The sequence below is a fragment of the Ceratosolen solmsi genome, unplaced genomic scaffold, assembly GCF_000503995.2.
Source record: "Ceratosolen solmsi marchali unplaced genomic scaffold, CerSol_1.0 scaffold3, whole genome shotgun sequence".
In the NCBI taxonomy this organism is placed as follows: Eukaryota; Metazoa; Arthropoda; class Insecta; order Hymenoptera; family Agaonidae; genus Ceratosolen; species Ceratosolen solmsi.
The window spans coordinates 2882026-2905746 of NW_011948428.1; the positions used below are offsets into that span (position 1 = coordinate 2882026).

General features: G+C 33.9%; 3 protein-coding genes across 3 annotated transcripts in view; 2 read left to right on the forward strand and 1 right to left on the reverse strand.

Moving 5' to 3' along the window:
• Positions 1 to 4079, reverse strand: part of Atu (Another transcription unit) — a 5830-nt gene extending 1751 nt beyond the window's left edge. The window contains exons 1-7 of the mRNA XM_011501357.1: positions 3956 to 4079; positions 3236 to 3719; positions 3061 to 3128; positions 2692 to 3027; positions 1905 to 2290; positions 1308 to 1549; positions 98 to 446 (exon numbers count right to left, since the gene is read on the reverse strand). Of these exons, the coding sequence (XP_011499659.1) occupies positions 98 to 446; positions 1308 to 1549; positions 1905 to 2290; positions 2692 to 3027; positions 3061 to 3128; positions 3236 to 3719; positions 3956 to 3989 (1899 nt within the window). The 5' untranslated portion in view covers positions 3990 to 4079. The remainder of the gene's footprint in view (positions 1 to 97; positions 447 to 1307; positions 1550 to 1904; positions 2291 to 2691; positions 3028 to 3060; positions 3129 to 3235; positions 3720 to 3955) is intronic.
• A 794-nt stretch (positions 4080 to 4873) lies between these two features.
• On the forward strand, positions 4874 to 6679 carry LOC105363692 (uncharacterized). Its single transcript, XM_011501443.1, has 2 exons — positions 4874 to 5117; positions 5264 to 6679. The coding sequence occupies exons 1-2, from the start codon at positions 4887 to 4889 to the stop codon at positions 6677 to 6679; spliced, it is 1647 nt and encodes a 548-aa protein (XP_011499745.1). The 5' UTR covers positions 4874 to 4886.
• Positions 6680 to 11772: 5093 nt separating this feature from the next.
• On the forward strand, positions 11773 to 16484 carry RanBP3 (ran-binding protein 3). Its single transcript, XM_011501358.1, has 5 exons — positions 11773 to 12090; positions 12348 to 12434; positions 12741 to 12869; positions 13546 to 14276; positions 15844 to 16484. Exons 1-5 carry the CDS (start codon positions 11994 to 11996, stop codon positions 16153 to 16155), a joined length of 1356 nt encoding a protein of 451 aa, XP_011499660.1. The 5' UTR covers positions 11773 to 11993; the 3' UTR covers positions 16156 to 16484.
• The last annotated feature ends 7237 nt before the right edge of the window (positions 16485 to 23721 follow it).

Below are 23721 nucleotides of genomic sequence, written 5' to 3' on the forward strand. Positions count from 1 at the left end.
GAAAGAGTCCGGTAAAAGTCTCGTTTGGTGCAATCATAATGGGTCTCTGCTCTCGCAGGACAAAGTCACAAAAGCTCCCGGTCTACTACTCACTCACCTTGATCATCTCGTATTTATTTTGATCTGGATTCATGCCGACGTGCGACAGCACCTTGATGCCACTGGTCTTTTGAGAGCGATCCGCAAGGGACATCGTCATCTTCCTGTGAGTGAAGGACTCCGTCGAGTGCGGGCGGAACGTCAGCTTTGTTCTAAAAACCGCTTGACCTTGCAAACCCGTACCCTGCCTAATGTACAAATGATTGTGATCTCCTTGGAGCGGCTGCTTATAAACGTCGAATATCTCCGAGCCGAGATGTAAGGACATACTGCCGTCCGACCATTTCACGAATCTCGCGTTGCTCTCCTTTTCCATCTTGCCATCCTCGGTAAACACCTCCTTCCACCTGTGAGTTTTGCAAGGACAATTAAGTTATGCAGCCTCGAATTTGACGAGACAGCGAGTAAGCGCAGATTCGTTGGTCGTCGAGTCATCGAACGGCCAAATATTTATTATAGTAATTTACGACACAATTATCCATTTCTATCGTTAATTCAACTGTTTGGACAATGTAGTTGATGAATAGGGCGATTCGCTTTCAAGGTCGGTCGTAAGTTTTTGACGACAAAATACTTTTACTCCATGATATTTTTATTCAAAAACAATATTTCATGTGAAATATCATAACCAACTACTTCACGATAGGATTCAATATCAATTTAATTACCAACTGATCTAAAGCCATGATTGCTTTTGTTTTTGTTTTTTGTTTTTTGTTTTTTATTTGCCCTCCCCCCTCCCCCTCCCCCTACTCCTACTCCTCCTCCTCCCAATATACATTACTTTAACCACTATTTATCGTTCTTATCTTTTGGTTTCTTGGTAAATATCTATATTCGTGGTAAATATTATTATTATTGCTGTTGTTGTTGTTGTTATTGTTGCTGTTGTTGTTGTTGTTGTTACATGTTGAGATTCATGCACTCTAGTATCTTTTAGTCTTTATATAAACTTTATTAAATACGTTTTGTGCACAAAGAAAGAAAAAAAGCTTTTAAAATATTGCCAGGTTAATGCTCTGTATATTTATTGCAAATAAATTATCGATTCTTTCATTCTTCCCTTACGACTTAAGACAAAGATGTCTTTAGGCAGTCATTAAAGCATTAAATCAATGAAACGATCCCATAAACTTCTCCCAAACAAGCGAGGCGCTCGGATTCGGAATAAAGATAAAACGATACTCAAGCAACCTATCAACCCCTACCTTATTGTGTTTTCGACTTTGAGTTTAAGTCTGGCTCGACCTTCCTCGTCCAGAGTCTCCTCCTCGTCGATTTCATCTTCGTAAGTTTCATGGTCAAATGGACGAGTCTCGACTGATAAGAAGTTGGGCAATTTAACGAAGTGTATCTCGCGACCGAGATCAGTCGTAATTTTCGGGATTTCAACGTCGATTCTTGTTTCTGGAGGCGGCTCGGGCTCTTCCTCCTTTTCCTTATCGTCTTCCTAAATCGATTGAAAAATAAGGACTAAATAAATAAATCGTCGTATCTTTGTTTGTTTTTTCTTTTCTTTCACTGCAGTCCCACGATAAATCTCCTCTTTCTCCTATAGAGCACGAAACAATCGATAAAATTAATGAACGAAAAGGATAATTATTTTTTAATGATTAATTAGTCGCGAATGATTGCAAAAGAAAAGCTTAACAAGTGCGCGTCATTTTCAATTATCAACGGCGCAAATCTCTCCGCAGTAAGCGCGCTATTAATGATTTATCGCTTCGTCAAACGGTTTCATTAAGGCAGCGACAAGCAGTGAGACGTAAGAAGAATTTGACATTTTTGACATTTTTGACATTTACATCCTCGACCACAGATATTTGGGTTCTCTCCTCGGAACGTTCCCTGCTCCTGCTCCGGCTCTTGCTCCTACTCTTGCTCCTGCTTCTACTCTTGCTCCTGCTCCTGCTCCTGCTGCGACTCTTGCTGCGGCTCTTCCCTTTGGCCGGGGCACTCTCCTCCTTCTCCTCCTTCTCCTCCTCGGCCTTCTCGTCGTCGCTGCTGATGTCGCTCGCGTCCCCGAAGAGGGCGTCCGCCGTCGGCTGCTCACCCTTTTCCTCGTTCGCCTTCTGGGTCTCGTCTTCTGGCTCCGAGTCCGTGTCGATCAGCTGGCGCTTCTTCTTCGCTATCTTAGCGCCGTCCGAGTCCGACTCGCTGTCGTGGCTTCGCTTCTTCACCGCCTCCTCGGCTTTTCAAGCGACATTAATAGGAATATTAATTATAAACAAGCGTTCGATTTTGCGACTCCCGTTACTAATATCGTCAATGCCATAGCAAATGACTTTGAAATAATAATCAATTAAACGTCTTTGTTGTTTAACCATCGCAAACGATTATTTTAATTTTTTCCTCAATTTCCTCAATACCGCATGAGTTCACATGCATAACATTTTTATAATAGATTTGAAAGTAATTGCATATGGAAAATTGATTACAATTTCATTGTTTTTAAAACATGAAAAAATAACACTTTGCGAATGACGCTCGTATTAAACTAACAAAGTTTAAACAAATACAAGACGAAAGAATATTATTGCTCTTTACGCTCGCCAATTGCGTAGGAATGTAACAAATCTTTGCGATCCTTACTCGCTATCTTAAGAGATTTTTCCGATTCGTTGTCGCTTTTGTCGGCTTTGGGACTTTGCGACCTCCGCGATGACTTGGGGCTCGCGCTCTTCCTCGAGCCACTAGCCGACCTTCTACTATCCGCTGAATCACTTCTCGACCTGTTGCTCTTGTGCGATCCTCCGGAAGACGACCTCCTGCTGGTTCGCGATGTCTGGCTGCCCCCCGAACGTCTGCTCGTCCTTGAGGTTTGACTTCCCGAGCGTCTGCTCGTCCTCGACGTTTGACTACCCGAGCGCCTGCTCCCTCTTGAAGTCTGACTTCCGGAGCGTCTGCTCGCCTGGGACGTTTGGCTACCCGAGCGTCTACTTATATGCGACGTTTGGCTACCCGAGCGATTACTCATCTGCGAGGCTCGACTTCCGGACCTACGACTCTTTGGCGAATTCGAAACGGATCTGGAAGGTCATTTGATATTGTTTGTACATAGCAAATGTAAGGGCGGCTTTAACGCATAGCCATGGATCGAGTTAAAGTCAGATGCACGGACAATAAGTTTTCCAACCTTCTACTGATGGCCGATTTAGGGCTCGCCGATCTGTGACTTCCTTGGGGGGAAGGTGAACGTGAGTGATTTGACTTTGCGGATGTAGCACTTCCAGAGTGTGCCGAATGTGCCGATCCGCTTCTTGACCTTTGAGAACCAGATTTGTTGCTCTCTACGGATCTGACACTGGAGTGCCGAGAGCCAGACCTTGTTGGAGATTTGCTTTGGGATCGTGTAGATTTATGCGATCTCACGCTCACTGGTGACTTGCTCCTCGATCTGGCGGACTTTTGTGACCGAGGACTGCTAGATTTAGGCCTGCTGGGTGATCGGCTATTCGATCTAGATCTACTCGAATTTGATGATTTTGAACGACGATCTCCTTCATCCTCGGAATGATCGGTTGTAGCTGCTCTTGGAGTTTGATATGGGGCATGCGAAGATGCTGGACTACCACTGCGACTCGAAGCAGAGGAAGCCGAGCCACTTTCAGAATCCGATCCTAAATAATAATTTGTTTATTAAATTTGCCACGATCATTTTCATCGATTATTTATATAGTAACGAATTAGCAATAGCATTTTACATTATTATATGGTAATATAAGTAATGGATCGGTAATAATATTATTCACTAATATTAAGTAATACAAATTCAAAATACAAATTCAAATATAGTGTATTATGTGTAAATGAACGTATTATATTTTAATAATTAATGAGATATAAAATAAAATACCAGATTCACCACTGGAATCGCGATTTGGCGGCATAGTTAAATATGATATTTCATGAGAAAAATCAAATTGAATTTATACAACTTTGTATGAAGGTTAGAAATACGTAGTTATAGCGATAACCTCTCTTTATCCACTGTCTTTCTCTCTCTCTCTCTCTCTCTCTCTCTCTCTCTCTCTCTAAACGATTCGGCGCGATTGCGCGCGCAGTCATTAATAAATATAATTTTGTTATAATTGAAAAAAATATTTAACACTAATAATTTAGTGCATTCGTTATAATAAGAAATATCAATTTAAGATATCAATAAGAAATATAGTTATTTCAATATATTCTCTACTTATTAAATTCATCTTGGTTATATGTATTTCTTAATTATGTATGACTGTAAAAAATTCGTTAAAATCATAATATCCATACATTAATTTTATTAAATTAATTTCTACTCTTTCAAATCAAATATAAAGTTTAATGAAATTTACAAAAAACGTGTAATTCTATTATCATTACTTTGGAACAATAATTTATTTTGTAGAATTTAAATTTCCATGTATTCATTGGCATAATTATTCAAGAAATGGAATAAAAATGTTATGAGAGTTTATAGTATATATAACGTATAAAGTTCGAATTCATTTTTAAATCACTTTAGATCACTTTATAATTCCTATTAAGTATTCTTGCGATTGGATGTGAAAAAAAATCCAAATGGCGTCGTAATCATCAAATGCATTACGCTTGCGCCAAAATACCAAATGTATCACGTAAAACTTCATTGCGACATAATGTTTACATGGAGTTATACGTATGTACATAAGTGCATATATATATATATATATATATATATATACATATATGTCCAAAGATGGATATAGCATAAACGTTAATTTATATTGATATACTAATTTTGTGAAAAACCAAAAAAATACATAATGGTATTTTATTGTGTCGTTCCTGGTTGTAAAACTAATCGTAAAGGTTATTTAAAGTTGTCGCTATTTTCTATACCTAAAGATGACGAACGTAAGAAAAAATGGGAAAATGCAATTGGCATAAGTAATTTACAGCGATCAAAACATCGCGTTTGCGAAAAACATTTTTTACCGCAAAATATTATACGCAGTACAGAGCATAGGGATTCAGACGGAAATGTAATTGCTATTGTATGTATTAAATTATATTTATGCATGTAATCGAATTACATTTGTTTATTTACAAAAAAACACACACACACACACACACACACACACACGCCCACACATCTATATATACATATATCTTTCATAATAAAAACATATTTTTTACTTAGTTGCCTCTTCAATGCTATAAACTTACCGAAGATGCAGTTCCTTCCCTTGAACATGGAAATAATTGTGAAAAAGTAAACGATGCCAAAAAATGTGAGAGTCCGTCATTGCAAAGTACATTTGAGAATGTTTTTAATGATATAACAAATCAAATCTCATCTACCGATATTATTAATATCGAGGACTTACCTGTAACCATTGCAGAAGATGTAGATTCAAGAAATTCAAAAATCATTGAAATTCACAATATCGATGACACTTGTTTTATAAAAAAAAGTATTAATTCTGATAGTTTAGAGCTATCAAGTAATTTCTTTATATTAAAGAAATGTAATTCCAATAAGAAAAGTGCTGATGATGCTTCATCCAAAACTGAAAATAATCAAGATATCTGCGAAAGGCAAACGATATTTTCTCTTTTATGTGAAAATATTAATTTAATTAATCTATCGTATGATTGGATTGTACATGTTCCATCAAATAAGGCTTCTATAGTTTTTGCTGAAATTAGTGTAGATACATACGACAATGAAAGTTACAATAGTAATTGTACAATTAAACGAAGTCTTATTATAAAGAATACCATGAACTTTTCATTTAATGCATTAGGAAAAAATTTAGATTCGGAACAATTAGATCTATCTAACGTGTTTCACAATTTTGAGGAATTACAAATAACGTTGAATAAATTTTCTAGTATGATTTTTTGCTCTGGAATAGCCGATATTAATGGTGTAGATCTGGTTAAAGATAATATTGCATATACAGATTGTTTTAATAAATTACGACATAACAATTGTTATATATTAAGTTCGCGCAGAAAATGTAAAATATGTGAAAATGTTAGGAAAACCGTGAGTCAGAAGAAGCGGCGTATGTCGAGGAGAAGCCCGGATAAAGAGAGACCAAATTACTCTAAGTTAGCCAATAAAAATGTCTTGCATAGCTGGAAAAAAAGAATCCAAGCTCAACGAGGTGTAATAAAGCGCGCAAAAAATAAAATTGAATGCTTACGAAAGCAGGTTAATGAAATGAAAGCAGGATTAAGTAAAATTGATCTACAATCGGTGCTACAAAAATGTAGCGAATACAAAATTTCGGACATACAACGGACTTTAATCGAACAAATCGTTTCATCGGCTAAAGTTAAAAGTGAAAAAGGTAGACGCTACAATGAAGATTGGACGATGTTATGCATTTTAATGCATACTCGTTCTCCAAAAGAATATAAGCATTTGCAAAGTTTGGGCATATTACCATTACCTTGTGTGAGAACTGTGCGTAGATATTTATCTCTTATAAATCAATTTAATTCGAATGAAATCAGTCAGAGAGAGGAAGAAAGTAGCAACGAAGATAATGATCAGAGTAATAAGACAATAATTGACACTCCAAATATCGAAGACAATAGTCTTTAGTTATGACTAAAGAGTTTTTTTAAAAATAATCTTTAAAATATTTAATTTTTACTAAGTCTATTAATTGTTTTTTGATTGTTCTTTATCATTCTGAGTTTTTATTAATTATATTACTAGATATAAAAAATTTTATTCATAATTTTATTAGTAAATGTAATTTAACGAAACATTGTAAATAAGATTAATTTAAAGTTATTCATTTATTAATAATAAATACGTTATTATAGAGTTTATTTTAGTTAATAGCTATAAATTTTTAAATGGCATTGTTATCAATCTAGTACTCTAGATGGTTTTTTATTGTAGTTAAATGATTATAAGGCTAAATGTTTATTTTTATTCCAATTAATTATTGTCATATTACAGCGTCATCTGTATATTAATTTATTAAATATATATAAATATATATATATATATATATATATATATATATATATATGATAATAAAGCAGTATTAATTGTATTATAATTTACTTTTTTAATATGATAAAATGAAGTATATAAAATTTTACCACACAGTAATTTATTACGACTGTTAAATTCAATTTAGAAATTTTTTATTACATGTTATACAATATTATTATTTATCTTCATTTTTAGTTGCAATTACGTAAAATATTACAATCTAAATCTAAAAATGTCTTTCTTTGTGCATATTCTTAATATTATAAGAAACAAAGGCAAAGAATAAAGTGATAAATGCTAATTTGATTATTGACAGTATAATGTTTACGACACTTCTATACTAATCAAATGAATAATAAGTATTAATAGTGGGGATCATATTTTAAAAATGATAATTTTTTTTATCTCTAATTATTGTAATATTATTCAAATCTTTGACTATGTGCAATTAATTAATTATAAAATTTCTTCATGTATATAAATCATACTTAAAAATATTATAGATAATAATATATTAATATTTACATAATTGCGTATGCAATTTGAAAAATAACGACAAAATTATAAAAATTTTTTATATTTTTGTTTTTATCAATTAGCAAAATATTTTTAATAAATAGATTCGAAGCAACTTATTGTTGAAAAATCGGACTTTTTAAAAGCTTCACTTTTAATTCGTAATTGGATAAAGTGAAAAATTGTAAAAATGTAAATATTTTCAATTTTACGTTTACATTAGTTCTTATCGATAATGTTGCTTCAAATCATAGGTTATTTTTGTAACAGACATTTTATCTGCATTTATCTATATTTAACGTTTATGTTAATCGTAAATTGTACCAAGTTTATGTTTGAAGAAAGAAAAAAAGTTTTTAATATCATTGGCTTGTTCTATGCCATTTTTCTGCTACGAAGAAATTTTGTAAATATATACAAGTTTAAGATGGAAGAAATCCTATGATTAATAAATTTAATGATAATATTTTGTTCATCAACATATTTTTCATTACCTTAACACATCATCATTTTTAAATTTAATCTTTATAAAACTTTCTGAATAAAAAAAAATAAAGAAAAGAAAAAAAACAATCGACTTATAGTTATGTGGCGCCATAGACAATTTGTGCATTAGATTAAAAAACTTAATATCCATTATATATTAATAGATACTATTTAAAAATATTTGAATATAGTTCATAGAAGTTATTACAAATGGAATTATCGATACATTACGATTACATTAAATTACACTGTGCATATATTGATTATAATGGTCGATAATAAGAAATTGTATCAAACTTTCGTCGATCAGCCTGAAAATATTCTCTAATGAAATATCGATTAAACGAATTATATATTTATTTTCACTTCTCGGTATCATTACTATCAATTTAGATCGGTTTGATTTATTATTTTAATTCATATTCCGGTTTCCTATACTTTTTATTGTCACAAGTTTGTACGCATTTTTAATTTCATATATTTCAAATGTTACATTAAATTTACTCGGATTAATGGCACATGCAAATAGCACGTGATCAATGTTGTTACTTTGTGCCTTCGAAAGACGAAAAGCCAATGAATCCGATGGGTTTGCTTAAAAAAAAAAAAAAAAAAAAAAAAAAAAAAAAAAAAAAAAAAAACAACGATAATGACTGGAATGAGATGATAGTAATCGAATCATTGACCTCATGACAAATGATGCCGATGAGTGCATAGAATTGAATCAGCAGTAGGCAAAACGAATGTTCCGCGAATCATAAAATTTTATCGGCCAAGGCGGAAGTGAATTGTGTTATTGAAATGTTTTAAACAAAAAAAAAAAAAAAAAAAAAAAAAAAAAAAAAAATTCGAAGTAAGGCTCAGCGGCGTTTAATAGATGAATTATATTTGAGACGGTAGTTTGTAAATATTGTTGAGCACTTCCAGAAACAAATCAACATAGTTACGATGACTGTGTCGAGAATACAAATTTCCGAGATATAATAATAATATAAATAAATGGATATGTCATTTTTTAAAATCTTTGATAAACTAGCGAAAATTTATTATAGATTTGCGTTTGAAGGAAATGTATGTAAATGATCGTTGCTGCTGCACAAACGAAATGAATTTTTATCGCAGTCTACCTCGTTATTATTGAATATCAATTAAAAAAATTTGTACTTTACATCGAAGACATAAAATATCTGTCAGTGTGTCTGTTCAAAATCAAAATTAAATCACGAATCCTGATTGGCCGACCACAAGCTAAACTTGACAGTTGCAAAAAATACCGGAAGAAAGTTGCATATACGAGGTCAAGAGTGACACATTACAACTAATTTTGTGAAATTCAAGCTATTATGGACTCGAATTGTTTGGAAACGTTTTTTATTTCCAAGATGAATTATTTAATTGGGCATGATGAACGAATACGAACAAATGAATGAATCAACAAGGACTTTACTTGGCAATGGAGTAAAATCCATATTTGGATACAAGTGTATATGTGAGCCTCTTGCTGATGAATTGAGACGAAGCTGTCGTCTTCCATAATTCATCAACGCAAATTCATATATCAATATGTATAGTTTAAAAATATTTAGAAAATTTGTTGTTTAATTTTGATTAATTTTGACAATAAGAAAAGAAAAGAGAGAGAGAGAGAGAGAGTTAAGAGTTACGTAAATGCTCACTGAAGTGTATAATCGTAAATGTACATAAAAATTGAATTTCTAAGAGATTGATTTTTTTTTTTTTACACAAAACCAATTTATCGTAGTAAGTAATGTCTGTTAAATATATATTAATCTATCTTAATAAAAATAAAATAAAAATATGGGATAAAAAGTAGAAAGTAAAAAAATAGAAGAATTAAAATCAAATCAACTACAAAATATTAAAATTTTTACAACTCTTATATAATTACGACTTTAATTTCTATTTTCTCATTTTATTTTATTTAATTCAATAGTGCATGCGAATCCAATAGCAATACTATACACACACGCGCGCACACATCTTTATATATATATATATATATATATATATATATATATATATATATATAAATGAAATATGAACAAATGTACATAATAACGATTATAATAGATATGAAAATAATTAATATTTTTATTGAAATTTAATGTACAATAAAGGAGAAATAAATGTTTTAAAGCTAACGAATAAATAAATACAATTGCACAATAAAGAAGTAAGATAATTCATACGTATATTATCTTACATTTAATTATAGAAGAAATTTCTCAGTGATAAATAACAAAATTGCTATTATTTGAATTTCGCATTAATTTATGCATGTGTTTTTTATTAAATGTCAAAATTATTGCTTGACAACAGTCGCTAGTGTGACTATTCTTTTTCTAAGAATAAAAATTTCTGGAATTAACGAGAAAAAAAAATGGTGTTTTTTTTATTTTTTTTAGGAAATATAAAAGCAAAATATCGTACGTAATATAATTTTTTTATCAAACTTATCTTGAAAAGTCTATCATAAAAAGAAAATATTGTCATAAATTATCTTAAACAATATTACACATATTATTTTAATAATTCATTATACGATGCTAGTAATGCATTTATCTTGGAGTGGCTGGAAGTATTTTCAAATTATTCTTAAAAATATCGCTTTTTTACTTATAATGACAATTAATTAATTTTGATTCCATTTTAATAATACGATTATTATTTTTTTTTTTTTTTTCATCCATATCCATATTTCCAGCGAATAAACAATATTGACGATGATGATTGTCGTGCAACGAATATTTCCCGTTAATATTGATTTAAATTTTTTATCTAATAAGAGAAATATTTTGATGAGTTATTGATAAATTGAGGTACCATTGTGTACGAGTCGGACATTTATTTTAATTGCGCAATAATTCAATATGCTCAATGTGCCAAATCTTTCAAAGCGAAAAATTTATAAATTCGAAAGTATTTAAGAGTGGCCCTGCTGTCGTAAAAATGCAAAGAAAATTCTAGTTCAAATAAAAGCTTCTCTCCTCATAGTAATAAGTTAGCATTGTAAATGTAGAGATGTTTTATTCGCAAATTGTGATTTTATTTTTTTTTTTTTTGCAAAAATTGAACGTTAGCCAAATAGCTGTGCAAATTAAAATTTCTATGATAATTAAGCTAATGTGTTCCCGTTGGCGCTTAAATTGTTAAAGAGAGAGAGAGAGAGAGAGAGAGAGAGAGCAAATGTGAAAATAAAAAGATAAAAATTACGTAAATTTGGACGGAAGCCTAAATTCCACTTAATGTGTGCACCAAGGCGACGGGAATTATTTATCGTTTGTTATTAATTTTTCGTACCTCGCATCCAAGGCTAAACAACAATAAAAATGTTCGGTGATACCTAAATAATAGACAAAGCTGGATCGTCTCACCCTTGTCCTCTCAACACCCCATATTCGGGCGAAACAATGCCACGGCACAGAACTCTAGAGTCCTTTGCCTCTTTTAAATTATCTAAAATAAATAGTCCTCGAGAGAGAGAATTGGTCGGCGATAGTCGAGATTTTCATACGCCGCCCAAACTCCGATCTCGACTCCTGCGAACATCTCTCATCCTCCTTCCCCTCGCTACCAGCCCCCACGAGGGTCGAGAGAGTCGCGCTATTTTAACAAAGTGCACCGTACCGTTCGACGTACTTGGTGCAGCAGCCAACGTGGCCTCTCCTATCCACGAGATGGTCGAACGAGCTATCCGCGAAAGTGTGTCGGGTTCGAGATTCGCGGTATTATGGCGCTGCACTCGAACGGCTCGTCGACCAATGGCGGCCCCCAACGATCTTGACGTCAGCGGACTCGCAGCCGAGGCGTGGCCTAACTCTTCGCTTCCTCGGCGCGTCTTGGCTCTCGGGCTCTCACGGGGATTGGCGGCCCACGGCCGACGCGAATGGCGCCCCGGCCGCAGCTGTCGTGCGCCTCCTTCGTACACGGGCGCATGTCCAGCGCAGGGGCCACCGTCGGCGCAAACATGGCGGACTCCAAGGGTGCGTTTGAGCCGTTGTCTCGTCACTTTTTAATAATAATAAGGCACGCGGTGCGCGTACCCGGCGTTCGGCCCGCGACCTCTCAGCCTCGGATTGCGGCGATCGGGGCCCGTGGGGGCGGCGGGGCTCGCGGGCCCCGAACGCCAGGGGGCCGCTCACGCTCGTTTCGCGTCGCGGACTGACGACGAGGTCGATTGATCTACGGGAGCGCGCGCCGCGTGCCTTAATAATTGACCTTTGCTTTTTGTTTTGTGCAGAGAATAAGGAGGCGACGAGGGAACCCGAGCCGCCGGTCACAATGAAGTTTGACAGTCCCGAGGAGTCGAGCGACAATTCGGCCAATGGTAAGGGTTTGTTACGTTAGACGATAATCCATATGAGAAGTCGCTAGTTTTAAGTTTCTTGTCGGTTGTGAGCGCCTTTGGCATGCCTGTCTGCCTGCCTACCTGCCTGCCTACCTGCCTGCCTACCTGTCTGCCTACCTGCCTGCCTACCAGCCTACCTGCCTATCTGTCTGCTTACTTGACTGCCTGTCTGAAATGCAAGCTTTTCTTAATTTAGCTTGGATTATTGTTAATTGCTATCCTTTTATCTTCATTAGCTATGCTAGACTAGCACGAGTGTGCTAATTGTTATTGTTCATTGTGCAGATGAGACAGAGAAGTTGGCTAAGGAGAAGAACAAGGAGTCTGATCCTCCGTCGTCGTCGTCGTCGTCTAACAGTATGCCTAACAATGTATCATCTTCCGAGCGTCAAAGCAACGATACAAAGTTAAAAGGTACTTGCGAAGCTTCTGCGATTAGTGTTTTACGCATTCATCAAGATTTTAAGGCTGTTTGCGTTTGTTAGCAAATATCTTGGTCAAATTAATGCCAATAATGTTGTTAGACGGTGGGCATTTTGTGGGAAAGACACGTTTAGCCCAAATTAAAAAAGAATAAATTAATTTTTAGATCTAATGATACAACAGTAACGTACCAATTTCTATTGTTCAATCGTTTCTGTTGCTATAAATTATTTCTCAAGAGTGTGCGTAGATTGGCAAGTCAAATTTATATCAGAGGAGGGTCAAAATATTGTACATTACTAAAAAAGAAAATTATATTTTTATTAATTTTTACGTTAATCCTATATATATAAATGCACACACAGAGTCCTCTGTCTGCCAGTGTGCGTGTTTCGTGTGCGTGTGCGTGTGCGTGTGCGTGTGCGTGTGCGTGTGCGTGCACGCGCTTTCGCCCGTATGCGCCGACACGCACGCCTGCCATTTATCATTGTCATGTAATATGAATACAACTCATATTTTTATGAATGATTCGCAGGTGCACGATGCCAATAAAATAAAATTTTTCTATTTATCATAAAGCTTGATATTTAAATTAAAAGACTGTTATTTTAGCACTACCAATGCAATAATTTATATTTATGTCCTTTCTGTTGAATAATTTTTGCAGGCTCGGTTTTAGCTGCTTCAAGGTTTGGAAGTTGCTTTGGGATGAATTCTTCAAAATTATTGAGTAACAGCAGTAAGCCAAAAGCTTCGCTCTTAAGGCCATCTCAATTGAACGCAGTGACAAACAGTGCAGGTCCTTCGACCAAAAGTGTTCTTCAACCCGCTAAATTTCAAAATCCTTTTACAAAATCGAACGATGGGACAGAGGAGAGCGAGCCATCTTCTACGACTGAAAATAACAAAGACCAAGACACAAATGAGAGTGAAAAGGAGAAACCAGAGGTGAATGAGGAGGGTAAGAAGGAGGAGAAGGAGAAAGAAAAAGAACCACCCAAATTTTTGGCACTGAGTAAGAGTACCAAGGAGAATCAGAATAGTTTAAATAGTTCGGTAACTGCCAGTGTGTCAGCACCAAGTTTTGTGTTTGGTCAAAATTTGAAGGAACGTGTAGCGGTGGCCCACGATGCGGATAGTTCTGATAACTCGGAGAAGGAAGATGTGAAAGAAGAGTCGACTAGCGAGAATGGCCCTTCCGAATTGATGTTCTCTAATGCGGCTGTTGTTTGTCGAACTACGAGTAAGCCAGGCCTGACGCTGTCGCAGGCCGCTCAAGAAATGGAAGAAGCAAATCGTGCTAATAAGAGAAAATACAGTGAAGTGACATTGTTGACTGGTGAGGAGGATGAAACGAACGTTTTACAAATCAACTGTAAACTTTTTGCGTTCGACAAAGTAAGTTTTTAATAATTAAGAGATAAGCTAAATTAAATGTGATAATGGTATCAGATGCATGAAATCCTTCCGCACATTGTCATTTAGCTCTGCTAGGTGGATGTCACCTACTTTTCTAGCATGACTCTACAGGGTACCTTGTCCTACGCAACGGTTCATGGACCATAAAATTTGCTTTGATCGATGCAATGACCAGCAACATTCTCTGGATGTTGGCTGGATTTTAAAAGAACCGTGCGTCCAAATTATCAGTCTGTGCTTGTCTGGCCGTATGCCTAGTGTTAGTATAAACCCAATCGTCATCGTGTAATGTGGGAGCCTGGTCCTGGCATTGCCAATAGGCCGGCCTGAGTCTTATCAATTTTGCTTGGCACATACCAGTAACCGCTGCAACAATAAAATTTCTCCCTTTCTCTTTCTATGTGTTTTGTTCTATATGTTTCTCTTTCTGTTTCGATGTGTCGTTGGATGCGACCCAGGCCACCATATTATGGTAAACTTCCGTAACTCCTCCTGCAGTACTAGCCATGCCTAATACAGGGAGCTTTAGGTCATTGAATAGCCTCGGCTCAACTCCAACCTTAAGCCCAACTTCGTAGCTACCGTTAATGACGGGTACTCTCAAATTTGCTAAAGCCATCTCTGGAATTTATTATTCAACTCGCGAGCCTCTAATAGGAACAATGCAAATCCCATAACCTACAGATTTTTACACTTTGCACAGTGTGTTACTCTCTCAAAATTGCTTTTTCTTACAATTTATAAGCGCGATACAAGCCTATTCCCTAACTAACAACTGACGATTATTCACCACCAACTCCGAATGTATTACTACAATATATATATATATATATATATATATATGTTGCGGAAGACATCAACCTTAAGAGAGTGTGAACTCATGCTTCTCAAACCTCCTCCCCTTCCCCCTTCCCAATCAGCCCAATGTGGGTAGGATAATTTATATCGTTTCACGCAATTTGTCATGTTAAGCGTCTAAGTAACTCTCCGGAGTTATTTGTAATATTTGAATTGAATGGTCTAAAAGTTTTACATAAATTTTGTGTTTGTCTAGGGAGAAGAAAGTTATAATAATCATCAATCTTCCTCTCAAAGTAAATGAAATCAATTTCATCGAATTATCTGTCCAGATTGCAATTCCAAATTTAAAATTGATCCATAGATTTCAAAATTATTTAATTGTCGTACAATTTGAAAATTTCTATAATTTTGTAATCGCATAAATATTTAATCGTACGAAAGGCGACGAAAGAGAACGACGTCGTACCTCCAGATCGTTGCCTCGTCGCCTTAATTCGCGAGAATATTTATAAGCGAGCAAAGCATAATATTAAACATTAAAATTGGGCGTCAACGTCACGCAATTGATCATACGACGGCGCGTCAAGCTGCCACCTTCCTTTCTTCCTTTCTTCCTTTCTTCCTTCCTTTCTTCCTTATTATAAGTAAGATTCGAGTAAAATTCGCCAATCGATTGCTATCCACGAATGAAATATAATGCCTTCGTCGGCCATGTCAAACCTCTACAGGGAGCTTCTGTTCGCAGGCGACGAGTAGCTGGCAGGAGCGGGGCCGGGGCTCCCTACGGCTTAACGACAAGGACGAGGAGTCGCGACTTGTCGGTCGGGCCGCGGGCACCCAGAGGCTCGTACTCAACACGAAGGTCTGGCCGGGTATGACGGCGGAGCGCGCGGGCCCCAAGTCCCTCCGGCTTACCGCCATGGACGTCCAGGGCGACGTGAGGATCTTCGTGGTGCAGGCCGCCCAGAAGGAGGTCGAGCAGTTGCACGGACTCCTGTTGCAGCGTCTGCTGCGCGCCCAGGAGCGTCAACCGAAGAAACTCGCGGCCGAGCACTGACCCGGCAATCGGAGCCCCAGCGGCTCGCCGTCGAGGGACGACGTCGCTTTTAAATCGGGTCGCTTCGGCGGATCCCCGCCAAGGAGTCGATATCAGACCACAGCCCCCGACCGAGCTCAATCCGTATTCGAATTCGTTAGCATCGCCACCGCAGGCCCAATCTCTCATTACAGCGACGCTCTGTCTACTATTATTACTACTCTATAAATTGTCGAATCGCTAACATTTCTAACCGACCGACGACGCAACATCACATCGTCACCGCCCTCTATCCGTACCCTCGCTTCTTCATTCTTATCTTCTTCTTCTTCTTCTTCTTCTTCTTCTTCTTCTTCTTCTTCTTCTTCTTCTTCTTCTTCTTCTTCTTCTTCTTCTTCTTCTTCTTCTTCTTCTTCTTCTTCTTCTTCTTCTTCTTCTTCTTCTTCTTCTTCTTCTTCTTCTTCTTCTTCTTCTTCTTCTTCTTCTTCTTCTTCTTCTTCTTCTTCTTCTTCTTCTTCTTCTTCTTCTTCTTCTTCTTCTTCATCTTCTCCTTCTTCTTACTTTTTCCCCATTTTCTCGCGGTGTGCCGTCCACGAGACACCCACCCACACCCAACCCAACTATACGTACGCGCACACATAGAGGGCGGGGTGGAGGGGAGGGAGTGAGAATGCGATGACACAAAATCATCACCGAAAGACAGATGAAAATTGTCAGCATGCGATGACGCTTTCGCGCCATAGGCTGTCGAGGCTCTCGGATTCGGCGAAACATTTGCCACTTCACTACTCTTTTGCAGACTATTGCTTTTAAATCTTTCATAAGCTTATTTATTGGATTTCGAGAAGTTAACTTTTTACCATTAGACATGTATATTATTTTTCCCGCAATTTAATAATTCATGAAGAAGAAGAAGGAGTATTCGATGGCTTATGTACGTCGCTCGGATCAACAAGCTCGTCTTTAGTATAAATTAATAGTTTTTAATGAACGCATAGTGAGCGCAAAGTAGAGAAGCGCCAGGTTTCGGAGACGAGCCACTTGTGCCCCGTTTTCAAATATTTTCTTTGCTTTTCGAAATATGTTCATTTCACGTTATTCATTTCCTGGGAATGTGGAGCGGAGCGCTTTAATTTCATAATTATCTAAGTGCATTCTGTCGTTAAATATAAATTCTAATATTTTTAAAATAGATGAATGGTCAATTAGATTTAATATTGATAAAATTATTAACCAAAACTATTAATCGCGGTTGTTAAAATTGAACGGATCAACGTCAGATGTCGCATCTTTCCAAGATTTTCAGTCATTACTTTTTTTATGGAAAAACATTATACACGAAAAGTTTTATTGACCCAAATTGAGACGATAAGGCTGTTCTTTCAAAAGCCTAACGGGAGCCATTGCAAACACGAAAACGTATAGAGCATCGGAGCCTATATCAAATGAAATTATTAACAATCTATTTGATAATATTACTATCTGGTTTTTTTTCTTCTTTTTTTTTCTCTCTCCCTTTTTTTTATATATATATATATATATATATATATATATAAAACTTCGAGAGTGTTGTAACGTAAGATTTATTTACACAATTGATCAATGCTTTACTAAAAAAAAAAAAAAAAAAAAAATACCATTTACTTTCATGTACAATTATTTGTTAATTTTCACAAAATCGAACAATAATCATGGATTTTAGCTAAATAAGAACGGATATGCGGGGGAATTTGCTGCTTAAAGTATTACGAATTTAAAAAGCCGAAACATCCATAATGAGACATCAGCACATTAATTCACAGAAGCAAAAGGCTCCTTTAAAGCTACTTTACAGCATGTAAAATAATAAGATTGCGAATATCGTATTTATGAAGAAATCATTTATGGATAAACCGTCTTTCAATCAAGAAAGCTGTAATCGATTCAGTTCACATTTGTATTTTGTGCCGAAATGCGATATTTACAAAAAACAAAAAAAAAACAAAAAACAAACAAAAAACAAAACAAAACAAAAAAATGAAAAAAACCATACGAGTTTTATACTTACAGAAATGAAATTGAAATTTTTTATTCTTTTTGCCGGTTAGATAATTATTCAAACCTTTTAAATCATTCCTGCGAAAAAGACTCGGAAGTGCAGAATGTACATTGATAGCAAAGAAAAATAATATGTTCTCACACATATATAATTCAGGAATAGTGTAAAAATTGAATTTGGACTTGTTTAAACAAAATAAATTTTTATATCATTTATAAACTATTATTATTATAAACGTTACGAAATATGATTCATATTTTTTATGTTAATAAAAGTAAACAAAAAGTAAGTGAATGAATTTTATTTTGAATTCTCGTCGACAATATTTTAAAATTAAATGAAACGATAAAAAAAAAAAGTGCTGATTCTTACGAGGAATCATAAACATTAAACATTACTTTCAAGGGAAAAAATTATAAATATGTGTGACAGAATGAATGCGCGAATGCAGAACTAAGCTAGATAGAGATTTTTAGTAAGAATAGATCAATATAAATTAATTTGAAAATGTGATTGAAGGAGTAAAAGAAAGATGAGTCGATTTTAAAAAGTCTAGATGAGTTGAGCAGCAACATTGTATAATTTGGAAAACGATGCATCATCGAATGACGATTATTTTATATTGTTCATTGTATGGGTGACCGTCATACATTAAGTTATTTTACTCGAATCTATTTAGACAATATATAGTAACAAAACATACTTATTTCATTAAATATATTGTTCAACCTTTATCTGTAAATAAAATCTCGATCTAGTAAAAAAAAAAAAAAAAAAAAAAAAAAAAAAAAAAAAAGTATATTTTTTCACACGTTTAATTTAATGTATATTTTTTGTTTTTTTCTTTTTGGTTTTAAAAAATATTTCTATTGATACAATTTATTTTTATTAATTCTTATTTCTATTGATTACGTAACTATTAAAAAATAATTTTATTTTAAATTTGGGTAAAATTATTCTCTTTTTTTTTTTTTTAAGTTTGATATTTTATTACCATATACATTTTATACTTTAAGGGAGTCAGATTATGTATAATTTTTATTAAATATATAATCTTTACTAATGTACATGGCTGAGAAGTTATAATATAGATGTTCATAATAACCGAATCCTTAATTTATAAAGTGAACTAATAAAACGTAATTTCACTTTTAGATAAACATCAACTAGTAATTGACTCTGTAAAGCATTAATTATAAATTATATTTAAAATAAAATCATTTAATACTTGAATATATAATATTTATTTTTTAATATTGTAACAGAATAATACTTAATTATAAATTGTACTATAACTGCAGGATACAGTGAAATATAATTTTATATAAATTTTAACCATTAAATTTAGTTTAACCGTTATTTTACGAAATTTTATTGCAATATTGAGTCATAACTTAGTTGCCTTTCATATTCGTTCTTTATTTGATCATTTTCAAAGTTGTTATTTTTCAAATATTTTAATTGTAATTAATTTTAACGTCACTCAACTTTGAAATAACAATAATTAACAAATAACTTTTTATTATTAATTGGCCAATTACGTCGTTGCTATTATTATATTTTATCATGTGTTCTTTTGTTACATTTATCAATTAAGATAATTGTAAGTTTTCACTTTCAAACAAAAATAAAAAAAAAAAGGATTAATTTTTTTAATAAATTTTTATTTCTGTGTATATTATCTTTATAAATTTTAATTATATTAAATTTATTCTTAATGATGTATTTACTATTTTGATTTATGATTACCTTTCTATTTAGTTTTAGTCTAATTAATTTTGTATCCATCCCTATGCATAAATAATAACGTATCATTACGTTATATTTTGATAATTTTATTCTAATCTGCGGCCATTGTACACTGTCTATATCCTCATTATTTTCTCTTACAATTCAATTGACTAATGATATATTGTATACTTATATAGTAGTTTCTTATTCGATAAGAGTATATAAGAATATAATCACATTGTAAAAAATATAATACTGTTTTGTTGTATTTTTAATATTTAAGTATTGGAAAAAAATATGCGAAAAAGTTTTATGACAACGGTGAACATTTATTCTGCCTACTGAATTCAAGAGACATTATTTGTCGTTTTGCAATTCATTGCACAGAAGGTATATGATTGAGTAATGGTTGTTGGCTCACACTCGTATATTGTAAGAAGAATGTATTTCACTTACGATTCTTTATTTATTTATGGCAAAGACAATACATTGGGAATTAGTATTAATATACTTGAATTATGAATTGTGTATTAAAATTGAATACAATTAATAATTTAATGAATCATTCAATCGTGTATGTTCACTTACAGAAAGTGTATTTTTGTAATAAATTTTTAAAGTACTGTTTTACCTGAACAAATGAATGGTTTAATTGAAAATAAGATCATGAACTACACTTAAAACAAATGGTAGTTAATTTGATTTTATTTTGTTAATTTCTTTAAGGTTAAATTACGCAGATGCTAATTTTAATATAAAAATATGTATTATTTGTAAGTTTGTTTAAAATAGTCTTAATATAATGTGAAGGTTCATGTTGATGGCTTTGAGCGAAGGAACTTAATTGAATAATATAATCATAACTTGTTTATTTATTACATTGATCTTGTGATTTTATGAATTTTATAAAAAGAAAATGAAAAACTGTTTTCTTATACATTTAATGTACATAATACATCTTTTAATATTCTTGATGTACAATATGATTCTGAAGTAGGAGTTTCATTCTCTAAAGTTTGAGAATTGGCGTTATCGACGTGAGAATCATTGCTGATATAAGAATTCATTGCAATAGTCATTTATTCTGATTGTCCACGGGATAATAAAATGTAATAATGGGATATTACATTGATCGGAAACAGAGATTTCGAATGAAGATTAGCTTTTTTTGTTCTTTTACATAATTCATTTTTTATGATATCAACATGTTGTGGCAACCATTGCCACTATAAAGCATAATGATATTTCATATGAAAACGCTAATTTTTTCACGTTTAATTATTCATATGTCGGCAGTACATTTTACAACTTTGACAAAAGCAAATGTAAATGTAAGTGTAAATGTCAATTTTTTATTTAAACCTTCAACTTTTAATAAATACAAGTCATTCGTTTTCACGAATAAGCATCATGATAACTGTACATGTGTTTATTATAAGCAATTTTTTTTTTTTTACGTACAAAAGACAAGTTACAGAAACATATATACTCATGTGTTATACATTTGTATAGATATTCTTGTTTTATAAATTTGTATATATATATATATATATATATATATATATATATATATATTCATGTGTTATGTTTGTATATTTGTATTTAGACGATAGATTATGGGAAATCGTTTAATTACAATTTATTATTTTAATTTGACTACTTAGCGATATATTCTCTAATATTTGTGTATGGTATTTAAAAATTTATTATTGTATGAAATGCTTAATAATATGAGCCCTGTTTCATTAGTTTTAACGGCAGAGTTTTTGACAAAACATTTAAATAAACATTAGTCTATCAATAGTTTTAAAAAGTTAGCTTTCTATGATTTTTCGAATTTATTTCGAATAATTATTAGTCAATTTATCTTCAGTGCAAAATTGTGAGCACTGATACGATTTCATATATTCACTATTTTATTAAGTAATCGTGGATTTGCTTGGATAATGGTCCACATATAGCAGATTATGCTTAATTAATATAACGGATTGCCACAAGTGTAACACTAATATGTCGGCTATTTAAACCGATTTTGCGTATTTGACAAGATTTTAATTTGTAGGAATACTAATTGTTCTTTGATCTTTTTATAAAATTAAGAAAGCCCAGAATTCTTAAAGTTATTTCCATTTTCTAAATATATGAAATTACGATATTATTAAGAATGGGTAGTCATAGTAATATTTATATAATTGTTATTACTCTTAAGTAGTAATTTTTGTAATTGTTGAAACAATGCCGAGCAGGGAATAATTAGTTGATAATGAATTGTTAAAACTTAAGGAATTATCGATACCTCTTATTTATAAATAATTTTAAAGTAATTTTCCAGTAATTAATCCCTAAATAAATGTTCTGTTTAAATTATAATTTATAAAATGTATTTTATAACTGTTTCGCACCTTATAAGTTTATTGGCGGTTTTCAACGCCTTTATATAAAATATAAAATATCCATATAAAAAAAAAAAATTCTGTAAATTATCCATATTAATGATTTTAAAGATGAATAATGAAACAAACTGCGGCCGGTAAGTAATATAGATACTATATTCGAGCTTAAATCGGACATTGTCATCTAGCAAATTTATAGTTAAACACAATTTGACAACACGCAATTTCGTCATTGGTCGGAACATTCATAGCTCTGCTCCAAGTTGATTATAATTTCGACACGTACTTTATTGAGCATCGAGACGCGATGTAATGTTATGGAATATCGATGTCTTTGTAAATTTATAGATCGCGAGCACACGTTCGAATTCCTCGATCGTAATTCAATTACAAGATATAATGGAGTGATAGTGAGCAATGACACTGAACACTTGCAATTTTAATAGTCCTCGCCAATTGCCCACACCCATAAATGCTTATTTATCTAATTATCAATCGCATACTTTAATAATTATTTATCGACAAAATTTTGAAACAATTACAATAATATCTCGTATTTATTTCCACGCTTATCTTTATAAAATTTCTCATTCCCTTCTAATTCGACATTGTTATTATTATTCATCCCAAAAGCGCAGTTAAGCTTAACAAATCCTAATAAATCATTGATCATTTCAAAAGCTAAGGGCAAGCAAAAATTCGATATCATACGCACACGTTAATTTACAAAGGAGTATATAAACCATATTGCGATCCTTTTTCCAAATCGGCATTATGACAATAACCGATTCCTCTCTTCTCCACAAAATTCAATAACAAGACCGATCGTTAGCACTAGGACAATCGCTCATCTAAAAAACTCATGAATTTAGATAATCTCAACGCTCTGTAATCCGGGTATTTTCGTAAATACCGAGCTTTGGAAAACTCCGCAAGCCCCCTCTATACAGGCAACCCTCCCCTAAAGCTCAGCTTGCACAATAAAATTTCTCGCACTCGCGCTAAAGTTACTCTACGCATACGCATCGACAGTCACGCGTATTCCAATACGCTCAGTTGCACTTCCGTAAAGTGCACCATGTGCATCTAAAGTCCGGCCGCTTATCCGCCAGGTGTCGCTGGGATCTCTTCCATTCGAAAGTGGCGCGCGTTCCGTCGTATTATTAATAGAAAGCGGCGCGAGGCTGCGGGATGTCCGGCCCCACGTCCGTCAATGAAGCCCACCCCGAGTTGTCGTTCCTTACTCCGCTCTTAGGCACCGCGACGCCGAGAAGCGGCGCGCCTCGTCCCAGTGCGCCCGAGGCCCCGGCCGACGACGCTCGTCGGCCGGTCGTCAATTCCCACGGCGTCGTCCTCATCGGGCGTATTTTTAGCGTGTTCGTGTCTCTCCTCCTCCTCCATCATCACCTCCTCCCCCAATTTCCC

Excerpts from the sequence above, each read along its gene's own strand:
- LOC105363692 (XM_011501443.1), top strand. The coding sequence starts at position 4,887 with ATGGTATTTTATTGTGTCGTTCCTGGTTGTAAAACTAATCGTAAAGGT. Across the intron at positions 5,118-5,263 it reads ACGGAAATGTAATTGCTATT|TTGCCTCTTCAATGCTATAA; the intron begins GTATGTATTAAA and ends TTTTTTACTTAG.
- RanBP3 (XM_011501358.1), top strand. The coding sequence starts at position 11,994 with ATGGCGCCCCGGCCGCAGCTGTCGTGCGCCTCCTTCGTACACGGGCGC. Across the intron at positions 12,091-12,347 it reads AAACATGGCGGACTCCAAGG|AGAATAAGGAGGCGACGAGG; the intron begins GTGCGTTTGAGC and ends TGTTTTGTGCAG. Across the intron at positions 12,870-13,545 it reads CAACGATACAAAGTTAAAAG|GCTCGGTTTTAGCTGCTTCA; the intron begins GTACTTGCGAAG and ends TAATTTTTGCAG.